This window comes from Salmo salar, chromosome 10, assembly GCF_965601325.2.
Source record: "Salmo salar chromosome 10, fSalSal1, whole genome shotgun sequence".
NCBI classification, from domain to species: domain Eukaryota; kingdom Metazoa; phylum Chordata; class Actinopteri; order Salmoniformes; family Salmonidae; genus Salmo; species Salmo salar.
The window spans coordinates 53,503,413-53,518,989 of NC_138300.1; the positions used below are offsets into that span (position 1 = coordinate 53,503,413).

Here is a 15,577-nt window from a genome sequence, read left to right on the forward strand (position 1 = left end):
GTGCATGGTGGATGTGTGGATCAGATAAAGACAATGACCTCTGACCTCTGGCCATTGCATGGAGTGAAGTTGAATTTGGAACGAGACATAATACACACCGTCAGGCTTGAGTGGGGACGAGGCGAAGTGAGCAGCAGATACACACACACACACACTGGCGCACACACACACTGACACACACATACACACACACACTGGCACACACACACACTGGCACACACACACACTGGCATACACACACACTGGCATACACACACACTGGCATACACACGCACTGGCATACACACACACTGGCATACACACACACTGGCAAACACACACACACTTGGATACAGAAACCTATTCTACAGGGGTTTTCTTACCTGTGAACACCTCCGGTGGCTCTCACACCAACCCAAGACGTCATCACTCTGCAAGACAGAAAAGACAAATAAACCGAGAAATCACTGAAATAAACCACACTCTTTCACAGCTTTACTTCAGCACTTCAATTCAATATTACAAATTCCAACAACACATTAAATATGTGTTTCTGGAGACAACCACACACCACAATGCCCTTTCTGTAACGCCTCTTCCTTTGATTCATGGCTGTGGTGCAAAGACCCAGACCAGACCCAGACCAGTGTTACGTCTCTGAATGGAAGTGGGTTCAGGCCTCGGTGAGGACAGACCTTAGTCAACATTGCAGCCTACGCCCCAGCGTGAAACCATGGTAACGGGTGTGAGTCATCACCTGACCAGTGACCACAGGTAGGTAGGTCCTCAAATACCACTGGTGATTAGTAGAGAGAGAGAACCATCACTGACTAACAGGACTAACCACTGGTGATCAGCAGAGAGAGGACCATCACTGACTAACAGGACTAACCACTGGTGATCAGTAGAGAGAGAGGACCATCACTGACTAACAGGACTAACCACTGGTGATCAGCAGAGAGAGAGAACCATCACTGACTAACAGGACTAACCACTGGTGATCAGTAGAGAGAGGACCATCACTGACTAACAGGACTAACCACTGGTGATCAGCAGAGAGAGGACCATCACTGACTAACAGGACTAACCACTGGTGATCAGCAGAGAGAGAGGACCATCACTGACTAACAGGACTAACCACTGGTGATCAGCAGAGAGAGAGGACCATCACTGACTAACAGGACTAACCACTGGTGATCAGTAGAGAGAGAGGACCATCACTGACTAACAGGACTAACCACTGGTGATCAGTAGAGAGAGGACCATCACTGACTAACAGGACTAACCACTGGTGATCAGTAGAGAGAGAGGACCATCACTGACTAACAGGACTAACCACTGGTGATCAGCAGAGAGAGGACCATCACTGACTAACAGGACTAACCACTGGTGATCAGTAGAGAGAGAGGACCATCACTGACTAACAGGACTAACCACTGGTGATCAGCAGAGAGAGAGAACCATTACTGACTAACAGGACTAACCACTGGTGATCAGTAGAGAGAGAGGACCATCACTGACTAACAGGACTAACCACTGGTGATCAGTAGAGAGAGAGGACCATCACTGACTAACAGGACTAACCACTGGTGATCAGTAGAGAGAGGACCATCACTGACTAACAGGACTAACCACTGGTGATCAGTAGAGAGAGGACCATCACTGACTAACAGGACTAACCACTGGTGATCAGCAGAGAGAGGACCATCACTGACTAACAGGACTAACCACTGGTGATCAGCAGAGAGAGGACCATCACTGACTAACAGGACTAACCACTGGTGATCAGTAGAGAGAGAGGACCATCACTGACTAACAGGACTAACCACTGGTGATCAGTAGAGAGAGAGGACCATCACTGACTAACAGGACTAACCACTGGTGATCAGCAGAGAAAGGACCATCACTGACTAACAGGACTAACCACTGGTGATCAGCAGAGAGAGGACCATCACTGACTAACAGGACTAACCACTGGTGATCAGCAGAGAGAGGACCATCACTGACTAACAGGACTAACCACTGGTGATCAGTAGAGAGAGGACCATCACTGACTAACAGGACTAACCACTGGTGATCAGTAGAGAGAGGACCATCACTGACTAACAGGACTAACCACTGGTGATCAGTAGAGAGAGGACCATCACTGACTAACAGGACTAACCACTGGTGATCAGTAGAGAGAGGACCATCACTGACTAACAGGACTAACCACTGGTGATCAGTAGAGAGAGAGGACCATCACTGACTAACAGGACTAACCACTGGTGATCAGCAGAGAGAGGACCATCACTGACTAACAGGACTAACCACTGGTGATCAGTAGAGAGAGAGGACCATCACTGACTAACAGGACTAACCACTGGTGATCAGTAGAGAGAGGACCATCACTGACTAACAGGACTAACCACTGGTGATCAGTAGAGAGAGGACCATCACTGACTAACAGGACTAACCACTGGTGATCAGTAGAGGGAGAGGACCATCACTGACTAACAGGACTAACCACTGGTGATCAGCAGAGAGAGGACCATCACTGACTAACAGGACTAACCACTGGTGATCAGTAGAGAGAGAGGACCATCACTGACTAACAGGACTAACCACTGGTGATCAGTAGAGAGAGGACCATCACTGACTAACAGGACTAACCACTGGTGATCAGTAGAGAGAGGACCATCACTGACTAACAGGACTAACCACTGGTGATCAGCAGAGAGAGAGGACCATCACTGACTAACAGGACTAACCACTGGTGATCAGTAGAGAGAGAGGACCATCACTGACTAACAGGACTAATGGCAAATGGGGTAGCAGGTAGCCTAGTGGTTAGAGCGTTGGGCCAGTAACTGAAAGGTTGCTGGATTGAATCCCCGAGCTGACAAGGTAAAAATCTGTTGTTCTGCCCCTGAACAAGGCAGTTAACCCACTGTTCCCCCGTATGCCATCATTGAAAATAAGAATTTGTGCCTAGTTAAATAAAGGTTAAAATAAAAATCCTATAGGTTCCATATCTGGTGAGTCTATAAACATTTGAGATAAAACTAAACAGAATTGTTCCAAGACACCAGCAGTAAACAAATGTACACTACATGATCAACATCTCATTCCAAAATCATGGGCATTAATATGGAGTTGGTCCCCCCTTTGCTGCTTTTACAGCCTCCACTCTTCTGGGAAAGCTTTCCACTAGATGTTGGAACATTGCTGCAGGGACTTGCTTCCATACATTCATTCATGCTGTAGCATTAAGATTTCCCTTCACTGGAACTAAGGGGCCAAGCCTGAACCATGAAAAACAGCCCCAGACCATTATTCCTCCTCCACCAAACTTTACAGTTGGCACTATGCATTTGGGCAGGTAGCGTTCTCCTGACATCCGCCAAACCAATATTCCTCCGTCGGACTGCCAGATGGTGAAGTGTGATTCATCACACCAGAGAATGCGTTTACACTACTCCAGAGTCCAATTGCGGCGAGCTTTACACCACTCTAGCCGATGCTTGGCGTTGCGCATGGTGATCTTAGGCTTGTGTGCGGCTGCTCGGCCATGGAGACCCATGAAGCTCATGAAGCTCCAGACGAACAGTTCTTGTGCTGAAGTTGCTTCCAGAGGTAGTTAGGAACTCAGTAGTACATCTGAGGACATATGATTTTGACAAACTGACTTGTTGGAAAGGTGGCATCTTATGACGGTGCCACGTTGAAAGTCACTGAGCTCTTCAGTAAGGCCATTCTACTGTTTGTCTATAGAGATTGGCAGTGTGCTCAATTTCATACAGCTGTCAGTAACGGGTGTGGCTGAAATAGCCGAATCCACTAATTTGAGCAGTTGTCCACATACTGTTGTGTATATGGTGTATGTTGAACTCTTCCACTTGAGAGGAGAATGAGTGTCATTGTCTGTCTGATACTAACATTGCAGACATAAAATAAAACTCCTGAGCAGAGTTCCCACATCCAGTTTTCAGCGGAAAAGGAAGCTAGGTTGAACAAGCGATATCCTGGATAAGGTTGTTGGCAACTCCTCTAGGGATAGTCTGATACAGACGTCATGGCGAGAGAAACACTGACACAATAACAGGGCTGTAAGTCAAGCTTTAGATTACTTCTTAAAGTGCAGAGTTGACTTGGGAGGCTCGGTGATGTAAAGATGGCCTTGGGCCCACCAGTGACAGGATGATCCATCCCCATTCTTCCTCAAAGATGAAAAACACCAATTAAAGCAGAAAGCCCTGAGCGTGTGATAAGCCTTACTAACGAGTCCAAAACTCTCTCTCTCTGAGTGAGCAATATTTACCCCAACGCAGGATCATCCTCTCCCACTACTTATAACATTCACTTACCTCAGTCTTTTACACACACACACACACACACACACACACACACACACACACACACACACACAGTAAAGTCTTAATTACCACAAAGAGGAACAGAAAGAAGAATAGCCATTGTGTTAGTGGGGTCAGGATCTAGGGGTGCACAGGGGGCACTGATCTCAGCAGGAATGCTAAAGGTTCACACCACCCCACAGGATTTAATAAGCTACTTAACCCAGCAGCCACATGATGAGGCCAACAGAAGCAACGAAGAAGAAAGACCAAACCCATAATTAAGAGGCTGTAACGAGTGAAGGGAAGAGGACTGAAGGGAAGAGGAGTCAGAGGTGAAAAACACAGCAGCAGCACTTTAGTGTTTAGATGTCATTATAAGAGGTGAGGAAAAAAAAGGAGGAAGAGTAGGAAGGGGAGGAGGAGGAAGAGGGGAGGAGGAGCTGGATGAGGAGCTGGACAAGGAGGAATGTTAAGAGGAGGAAGAGGAGGAGGATTGGGGGGAGAAGAAGCGGGAGGAGGAGGAAGGGGAGGAGGAGGAGCTGGAGGGGGAGGAGGAGGAGTAAGAGGGGGCGAGCTAGAGAAGAAGGAGTAGCAGTGGTAGGAGGAGGAGGAGTAGGAGGAGGAAGAGGAGGCAAAGAAAAAATAATCTCTCTCTCTATCTTTCTCTCTCCCCACCCGTCATTTTCTCTCTTCCTCTCAGATTTTTCTCTCTCTGTCGACTGAAGGCTCTGTTTGGGACTTTTAGCCTTGAGTGAATGATTTGTGGCCTCTTATGGAGACTGCTGTTAAGGCCTAAAGGACCCTCTTTAAAGGTCCAATGCAGCTGTTTTTAGAATTTTGTAGGACTGTCTGGGTGTGTTCTTAGTGATGAGAGGGAAAACTGAAAACTAGCTGTTATTGGCAGAGAGGTTTGGAACTCTCTTATTGGTCTATGAACTAATTTACCGCATGGTGATGTCACCATAGAAGGCAAAAACTCCATCCCACCAAAACAGGTTGAAATTTCCAACAGCTTTTACACTAAAAGGGCATTATCATAATTTTCACAATTTCACAGTATTATTCCAACCTCATAGTGTGGGTCTTGAACTCACTCTGAATAGAAGACTTGATTGACAGGGTCAATGAGGGTAGTGAACCCTGCTGAAGGACATTGGTGAACAGGAGGAGGCTATGGGGTTGCTGCTGTAGTAGTCTATAGCAACTTCCAGGATTCACAACACATCAAGGCTGTGTTTGTATGTTTGCACAGCATCTGAAACAGAATGATCGACCTCCTCTCTATGAACTCAAATGGATACACAGCTGGTTCAAAATGTCACTGTAATCCTACCAAAACAACACTCTGTGTGTGTGTGTGTGTGTGTGTGTGTGTGCTCTGTTTTGTTTATCTGATTTATCCTCTGTCGCTCTAGCAACATGCCCCCCTGTCATTCATGGGAATTTCTCTGGGAATGACTCTTCCCAAGGGAGTATTGCTGTCCTTTCTCTCTGTCCGACTGTATAGACCTGCCGGTATCAGAGGGGGTTCAGTGAGGGGAGACTGAGGGATAAGGGGATACTGTATGAGAGGGAGGAAAGTAGTGATGGGGGTAAAAATCAATACAGTTACATTTGCATTGCCCCCTCTTTTACACCACTGCTACTCTCTGTTGTTATCATCTATACATAGTCACTTGAATAACTCTACCTACATGTACATATTACCGCAACTTACCAGTGCCCCCCACACATTGACTCTGTACTGGTACCCCCTGTATATAGCCTCCACATTGAATCTGTACCGTAACACCCTGTATATAGCCTCCACATTGACTCTGTACCGTAACACCCTGTATATAGCCTCCACATTGACTCTGTACTGGTACCCCCTGTATATAGCCTCCACATTGACTCTGTACCGTCACACCCTGTATATAGCCTCCACATTGACTCTGTACTGGTACCCCCTGTATATAGCCTCCACATTGACTCTGTACCGGTACCCCCTGTATATAGCCTCCACATTGACTCTGTACCGTTACACCCTGTATATAGCCTCCACATTGACTCTATACCGATACCCCCTGTATATAGCCTCTACATTGACTCTGTACCGATACCCCCTGTATATAGCCTCCACATTGACTCTGTACCGATACCCCCTGTATGTCACCTCCACATTGACTCTGTACCGGTACAGCCCTGTATGTCGCCTCCACATTGACTCTGTACCGGTACCCCCTGTATATAGCCTCCACATTGACTCTGTACCGATACCCCCTGTATATAGCCTCCACATTGACTCTGTACCGATACCCCCTGTATATAGCCTCCACATTGACTCTGTACCGATACCCCCTGTATATAGCCTCCACATTGACTCTGTACCGGTACCCCCTGTATATAGCCTCCACATTGACTCTGTACCGGTACACCCCTGTATATAACCTCCACATTGACTCTGTACCGGTACCCCCTGTATATAGCCTCCACATTGACTCTGTACCGGTACACCCCTGTATATAGCCTCCACATTGACTCTGTACCGGTACCCCCCTGTATATAGCCTCCACATTGACTCTGTACCGATACCCCCCTGTATATTGTCTCGTTATTGTTATTTTACTGCTACTCTTTAATTACTTGTTACTTTTATTTCTTATCCATATTATATATATTTTTTAACTGCATTGTTGGTTAGGGGATCGTAAGTAAGCATTTCACTGTAAGGTCTACACCTGTTGTATTCGGCGCATGTGACTAATAAAATTAGATTTGATTTGATAGCAGGATATTATTTTTGACAATATATTGTATTGTTTTGACAATATTGCATTTTATTGTTTTTGCGCTAGCTGGCTGTACCTGCACCAAAACTCCAGTATTTTTCCTTCATGGCTTCATGGTATTTTTCCTTCCATCTTCTTTTTGTTTTCAGCACTTGTATTTCCATGACTGATCACAACTTGTTTTCTCATGGCTCTCTCTCTTGTATCTCTGCAGCAGACATATGGTGAGCAAGACGTTTGGAACATCGAATCGCAATAAAATCACAGTATTTAATCACAATACATATACTAGAATCGGGAGAATCGCAATACATACAGTGCCTTCATAAAGTATTCACATCCCTTGACTTTTTTCACATGTTGTGTTACAGCCGGAATTCAAAATGGATTCAATGTAGATGTTGTGTCACTGGCCTACACACAATACCCCATAACGTCAAAATGGCTGCCTAGTTACCAATAGGTGCCCTTCTTTACGAATCATTGGAAAACCTCCCTGGTCTTTGTGGTTGAATCTGTGCTTGAAATTCACTGCTCGACTGAGGGACCTTACATATAATTGTGTGTGTGGAGTACAAAGATGAGGTAGTGATTCAGAAATCATGTTAACCACTATTATTGCACAAAGAGTGGGTCCATGCAACTTACTATATGACTTGTTAAGCACATTTTTACTCCTAAACTTATTTAGGCTTGCCATAACAAAAGGGTTGAATACTTATTGACTCAAGACATTTTCATTTTGAATTCATTTGTAAACATTTCTAAAAACATAATTCTACCTAATTTTAACATTTTTTGTAACCTTTATTTAAATGGGTAAAAAAAAGTGAATATCCTTTTGAGCATGGTGCAGTTATTAGTTACACTTTGGATGGGGTAACTCAGTTGCCGAAGAGGAAGGAAACCACTCAGGGATTTCAACATGAGGCCAATGGTGACTTTAAAACAATTACAGAGTTTAATGGCTGTGATTGGAGAAAACTATACTCCAGATCAAAATACTCCAAAACATGCATCCTGTTTGCAACAAGGCACTAAAGTAATATTGAAAAAACTGTGACAAAGAAATGACATTTTGGTGCTGAATACAAAGGGTTATGTTTGGGGTAAATCCAACACAGCACATCACTGAGAACCACCCTTCATATTTTCAAGCATGGTGGTGGCTGCATCATGTTATGGGTATACTTGTCATCAGCAAGGACTAGGGAGTTTTTTAGGCAAAAACATTATGTAATAGAGCTAAGCACAGGCAAAATCCTAGAGGAAAACCTGGTTCAGTCTGCTTTCCAACAGACACCGGGAGACAAATTCAGCAGGACAATAACCTAAAACACAAGGACAAATATACAATGGAGTTGCTTACCAAGACAACATTGAATGTTCCTGAGTGGCCTAGTTAAAGCTTTGACTTAAATCGCCTTGAAAATCTTTGGCAAAACTTGAAAATGGCTGTCTAGCAATGATCAACAACCAACTTGACAGAGCTTGAAGAATTGTTTAAAGAATAATGAGCAAATACAGTATTGTACAATCCAGGTATGCAAAGCTCTTGGAGACTTACCCAGAAAGACTCACAGCTGTAATCTCTGCCAAAGGTGAATCTAACGTGTATTGACACAGGGGTGTTAATACTTATGTAAATGAGATATTTATGCATTTCAATAAATTAGTACACATTTATAAAAACATGTCATTATGGGGTATTTTGTTTAGATGGGGAGACAAAAAAATATATTGAATCCATGTTGAATTCAGTCTGGCCTCACTAAAGGCTCTGGAACTCCAGGGAGAGGAGTTAACAGTCTGGACTCACTAAAGGCTCTGGAACTCCAGGGAGAGGAGTTAACAGTCTGGCCTCACTAAAGACTCTGGGGCTCCAGGGAGAGGAGTTAACAGTCTGGCCTCACTAAAGACTCTGGGGCTCCAGGGAGAGGAGTTAACAGTCTGGCCTCACTAAAGACTCTGGGGCTCCAGGGAGAGGAGTTAACAGTCTGGCCTCACTAAAGACTCTGGGGCTCCAGGGAGAGGAGTTAACAGTCTGGCCTCACTAAAGACTCTGGGGCTCCAGGGAGAGGAGTTAACAGTCTGGCCTCACTAAAGGCGCTGGAACTCCAGGGAGAGGAGTTAACAGTCTGGCCTCACTAAAGGCTCTGGGGCTCCAGGGAGGAGATAACAGTCTGGCCTCACTAAAGGCTCTGGGGCTCCAGGGAGAGGAGTTAACAGTCTGGCCTCACTAAAGGCGCTGGAACTCCAGGGAGAGGAGTTAACAGTCTGGCCTCACTAAAGGCTTTGGGGCTCCAGGGAGGAGATAACAGTCTGGCCTCACTAAAGGCTCTGGGGCTCCAGGGAGAGGAGTTAACAGTCTGGCCTCACTAAAGGCTCTGGAACTCCAGGGAGAGGAGTTAACAGTCTGGCCTCACTAAAGGCTCTGGGGCTCCAGGGAGAGGGGTTAACAGTCTGGCCTCACTAAAGACGCTGGAACTCCAGGGAGAGGAGTTAACAGTCTGGCCTCACTAAAGGCTCTGGAACTCCAGGGAGAGGAGTTAACAGTCTGGCCTCACTAAAGGCTCTGGGGCTCCAGGGAGGAGATAACAGTCTGGCCTCACTAAAGGCTCTGGGGCTCCAGGGAGAGGCGTTAACAGTCTGGCCTCACTAAAAGCTCTGGGGCTCCAGGGAGAGGAGTTAACAGTCTGGCCTCACTAAAGGCTCTGGGGCTCCAGGGAGAGGAGTTAACAGTCTGGTCTCACTAAAGGCTCTGGAACTCCAGGGAGAGGTGTTAACAGTCTGGCCTCACTAAAGGCTCTGGGGCTCCAGGGAGAGGAGTTAACAGTCTGGCCTCACTAAAGGCTCTGGGGCTCCAGGGAGTGGAGTTAACAGTCTGGCCTCACTAAAGTCTCTGGAACTCCAGGGAGAGGAGTTAACAGTCTGGCCTCACTAAAGACTCTGGGGCTCCAGGAAGAGGAGTTAACAGTCTGGCCTCACTAAAGGCTCTGGGGCTCCAGGGAGAGGAGTTAACAGTCTGGCCTCACTAAAGGCTCTGGAACTCCAGGGAGGAGATAACAGTCTGGCCTCACTAAAGGGTCTGGGGCTCCAGGAAGAGGAGTTAACAGTCTGGCCTCACTAAAGGCTCTGGAACTCCAGGGAGAGGAGTTAACAGTCTGGCCTCACTAAAGTGTCATGACGTTGGCCTCTTTTGGTACAGGGAGGACAGTTCACCCCCTCCCTTTTGCACCACCACCCAACCTACCACCCCCAACCCAGGCCCTGTGTGTAAAGGTTTGTAAAAACTCTAAAATTCCAGGAGAGTCTCTGGCCACATGGCCCATAGAGAGACACAGGAAATTCTTCCAACTCTTAGAATTGGTTAGCCAAGCGACATTTTGTGTTCTGGAGAAGGTATGGAAGATTGGTGAAGAATCCAGCTACGAACTGATCCGCTTGGTACAATTTTGTGATACTCAGAAGAGACAATATAGCCATATTACCATAAAACTGTTTATATAATAGCTTCAGCTTGAGACTTGCATCATAATGGGTGTATAGAATGTATTAATAAGGATAAAGCTTTTATAATACATTGAAATGCTATTGTACTGATGTTAATGTGATAGAATTGTATTTCTGTAACCAAGTCTAGCTCAGTCATAGGCACGCCCATGGGACACAGACAGGACCAGACGTCATTTGACAAGCCTGTTCGATGGGCACTATAAAACACCCCCTGATTTACATTTCTTCAGACCAGGCCCCCACTCCATGGCCAATAGGTTTTACCATCCAATTCCTCTACTGAAAGTGAACCATACCACGTGGTTAACTTTTAGACTATTGATACCGACAGAATAAGAACAAGTCTTTGATATTAATTATTAGTCTGCAGCTAAGTAAATTATATCATCGAACGCGAAGACCAACGAAACCACCATTCTATGACGACATTAATGAATGTCGCTCTGACACTTCCATTCTAACCGGGAGAGAGAGAGAGAGAACGCGGACAAAACTCCCCAACAGAACCGAACTCTCCAGCAAGAATCAGAACGACACACTGAGCGTAAATATATATTGATTGCAATTGTTCCCGAATGAGTGAGCCTTCAATTGTCAATTGTTAATATTAATGAACTCTGTGTAACTTCTCAGCTGACCGTTCATGACCCATTGTCTAACAGACCAGCCATGCCTGTTAGCCATTAGCGCACATTACTATACCAATCCTTTGTGACGATAAATACTGTTTGTATGTTTTCTGTTAATTACTTAGTGTAGTAAATAAATGATTTTAAGACAATTGATGTATGGATGATTTTAGTAAAGACTGGGTTCGTGCAGATACAACAATTTACGACGTTTGGAATGAGACTGGACTAAAGGTAAAATACACCATTTAAACCAGAAGATAATCGGCCTATACTATAATAGAATATAATATTATAGTACAGGAAAGTTATATTAGGAAAATTATAGCTTTGTAATCTGAATATTCTCCTTGGTGCCCCGATCTCCTAGTTAATTACAATTAAACGATTAATCAGTTTAATCGCGTGATAATAATTACAGGGAGCTAATTGATAAACATATCTTCAGTTTAATGGTACCCCCAAAGACACGACAAAAGGCTCTGGAACTCCAGGGAGGAGATAACAGTCCCCCAATTCCTTCCCTAATTCTGCCGTTATCAGGACCACTGAATGACACGGCAGAGTGTAATAGCTTCTGGCTGGATTGTTAGGACCTGCCAATCACTCTACTCTGCCTGCCTCTCATGGGGTCCTGCTGCCTGACATTGTGCTGTTTGGCCACCTCAAAAACGAAATCTGTGTGTTTGCTTTAATGTTAGCAGGAAGAGTGCATTTAAAGTAGGTAGCTTAGTGAGGAATTTCAAGGCAGGTACTGCTGAAAGCATCATGTACCAACTTTTTTATGTAAACGTAATTTAACTAGGCAAGTCAGTTAAGAACAAATTCTTATGTACAATGACAGCCTAGGAACTGTGGATTAACTGCCTTTTTCAAGGGCAGAACAATAGATCTTTACCTTGTCAGCTCGGGGATTTGTTCTAGCAACCTTTCAGCTACTGGCCCAATGCTCTAACCACTAGGCTACCTGCCACCCCTCAAACTAACTGACAAGTGTAATGGCCCAATTACACGTCAACTGCCAGGGCACGCACCTCACTTCCAGTACAGTACAGGCCCAGTCAGTCACAGACCACCTGTCAGTCACAGACCACAGACCGCCTCCTGGGTCCCTACAATTTACTGATAGAGGTAAGGAAAGGTCATATTGTGTTATTGCTGTAATGTTGGAGACCAACAGGGAACCCACATTTTTCAGGAAAACATTTTCATGAACACATAACTGCTCATTCCACCATATAACCCCTGGACTTCTGGAGAGGTCATTCCACCATGTAACCCCTGGACTTCTGGAGAGGTCATTCCACCATGTAACCCCTGGACTTCTGGAGAGGTCATTCCACCATGTAACCCCTGGACTTCTGGAGAGGTCATTCCACCATGTAACCCCTGGACTTCTGGAGAGGTCATTCCACCATGTAACCCCTGGACTTCTGGAGTGGTCATTCCACCATGTAACCCCTGGACTTCTGGAGAGGTCATTCCACCATGTAACCCCTGGACTTCTGGAGTGGTCATTCCACCATGTAACCCCTGGACTTCTGGAGTGGTCATTCCACCATGTAACCCCTGGACTTCTGGAGAGGTCATTCCACCATGTAACCCCTGGACTTCTGGAGAGGTCATTCCACCATGTAACCCCTGGACTTCTGGAGAGGTCATTCCACCATGTAACCCCTGGAACTGTGTATGTGTGTGTGTGTATGTGTGTGTGTTGTTTTACTATAGTTTTGCGTGCCAGAAGTCCTCACAAGGATAGTAAAATAAGGAAAATTCTGACAAGTGGGACCATTTTGCCGGTCCCCATGAGGAAAAATGCTATTTTAGGCTTAGGGTTTAGGGTTACATTTAGGGTTAGAATTAAGTTTGGGGTTAGGGGTTACGGTTAGGTTTAGGGTTAAGGTTAGGAGTTAGGGTTAGGAGTTAAAGTAAGGCTTAGGGTTACATTTAGGGTTATGGTTAGGTTAAGGGTTAACGTTAGGGTTAGATTTAAGGTTAGGGAAAATAGGATTTTGAATGGGAATCAATTATTTGGTCCCCACAAGGATAGCAATACAAAACTGTGTGTGTGTGTTTGTGTGCGTCATAATGTGTTTCCATCATCATCTCTTCCAATCTTAAGCCACTGGAGATTCCTCTAGCTATAAGGCCTGTGTCTATAATATATAGTGGAGATTCCTCTAGCTATAAGGCCTGTGTCTATAATATATAGTGGAGATTCCTCTAGCTATAAGGCCTGTGTCTATAATATATAGTGGAGATTCCTCTAGCTATAAGGCCTGTGTCTATAATATATAGTAGAGATTCCTCTAGCTATAAGGCCTGTGTCTATAATATATAGTGGAGATTCCTCTAGCTATAAGTCCTGTGTCTATAATATATAGTAGAGATTCCTCTAGCTATAAGTCCTGTGTCTATAATATATAGTGGAGATTCCTCTAGCTATAAGGCCTGTGTCTATAATATATAGTGGAGATTCCTCTAGCTATAAGGCCTGTGTCTATAATATATAGTGGAGATTCCTCTAGCTATAAGGCCTGTGTCTATAATATATAGTAGAGATTCCTCTAGCTATAAGTCCTGTGTCTATAATATATAGTGGAGATTCCTCTAGCTATAAGTCCTGTGTCTATAATATATAGTGGAGATTCCTCTAGCTATAAGGCCTGTGTCTATAATATATAGTGGAGATTCCTCTAGCTATAAGGCCTGTGTCTATAATATATAGTGGAGATTCCTCTAGCTATAAGGCCTGTGTCTATAATATATAGTGGAGATTCCTCTAGCTATAAGTCCTGTGTCTATAATATATAGTGGAGATTCCTCTAGCTATAAGGCCTGTGTCTATAATATATAGTGGAGATTCCTCTAGCTATAAGGCCTGTGTCTATAATATATAGTAGAGATTCCTCTAGCTATAAGGCCTGTGTCTATAATATATAGTGGAGATTCCTCTAGCTATAAGGCCTGTGTCTATAATATATAGTAGAGATTCCTCTAGCTATAAGGCCTGTGTCTATAATATATAGTGGAGATTCCTCTAGCTATAAGGCCTGTGTCTATAATATATAGTGGAAATTCCTCTAGCTATAAGGCCTGTGTCTATAATATATAGTAGAGATTCCTCTAGCTATAAGGCCTGTGTCTATAATATATAGTGGAGATTCCTCTAGCTATAAGGCCTGTGTCTATAATATGAAGTGGGTGCAACTGTTATTTTAGATGCATGCTGTCACAAACACATGACTTCCCTGAAAACCCAGAATGTTGAGGTTTTCAAACTTTTTCCTGGGCATTTCCCGATAGCGACATGTTAGAGACTCACTCACAAGTGCGACACGGAACTGAGTTCTGTTGTGCGCTGTTATTTGCGGTCCCCCTCATCCTGTAAACATACTAATCTACAAAGTGGCCTGTTTATTGCCTCCGTGTCTGTTAGCAGTAGCCCGGTACAGAGTAACTGAATAACAGTCTTGGCACTTCCTCAGGGCTGTGACGGGACTAATGCTCATGTCTATAACTGGGTAATTACATGTTTGGCTCTGAGGATTCCCACACACTGCTCCACTGATATGACTAGTTCACCAAAACGACAAATTACATCATCATACACAGTGGGGAAACTTCCTGCACACAGAAACCAACAACAACTAAGTCTAAATTCAAATCTACCAAGACTCCCAACATTTGGCTCTTCATGTGGGTGTACTTGCAAATTGGGATGAGCCAATATTGGCAGCCTGGGAAATTTTGAATTCTGTTGTTGTTGTTATTGATTGTTAGCAGGAAGTCACCCAACTGTGTACGATTATGTCATATTGCTGAGTATACCTTTACGTAGATGAGCCATTTGTCTTCTTCATGATGACAATGTGATCTGATGCTGATGACTCCATAAAGGCCATTACTATCGGAATGTATACGCAATACCCTACATGACACAAGTAGTGTATATTACTGCAAAAGACAGACTCTTGGTGTCTTTCCCAGTTTACATTTGATTAATGCATGTATGAGTATCATTTTACTTTTTGTATTGACTTAGAGACATTCACTATACCGTAAGAGTTTCTATAACTTGTTTGTTCAACAATGTCTCAGGTAGTCTACTCAGTATAGGTAGTCTACTCAGTATAGGTAGTCAGTATAGGTAGTCTACTCAGTATAGGTAGTCTACTCAGTATAGGTAGTCTACTCAGTATAGGTAGTCAGTATAGGTAGTCTACTCAGTATAGGTAGTCAGTATAGGTAGTCTACTCAGTATAGGTAGTCTACTCAGTATAGGTAGTCTACTCAGTATAGGTAGTCAGTATAGGTAGTCAGTATAGGCAGTCTACTCAGTATA

General features: G+C 44.3%; 1 protein-coding gene across 1 annotated transcript in view; it reads right to left on the bottom strand.

The window, feature by feature from the left end:
• Nucleotides 1-15,577, bottom strand: part of anos1b (anosmin 1b) — a 147,968-nt gene that overhangs the window by 109,099 nt on the left and 23,292 nt on the right. Inside the window, exon 2 of the mRNA XM_082957076.1 lies at nt 363-410. Coding sequence (XP_082813202.1) covers nt 363-410 — 48 coding nt within the window. The remainder of the gene's footprint in view (nt 1-362; nt 411-15,577) is intronic.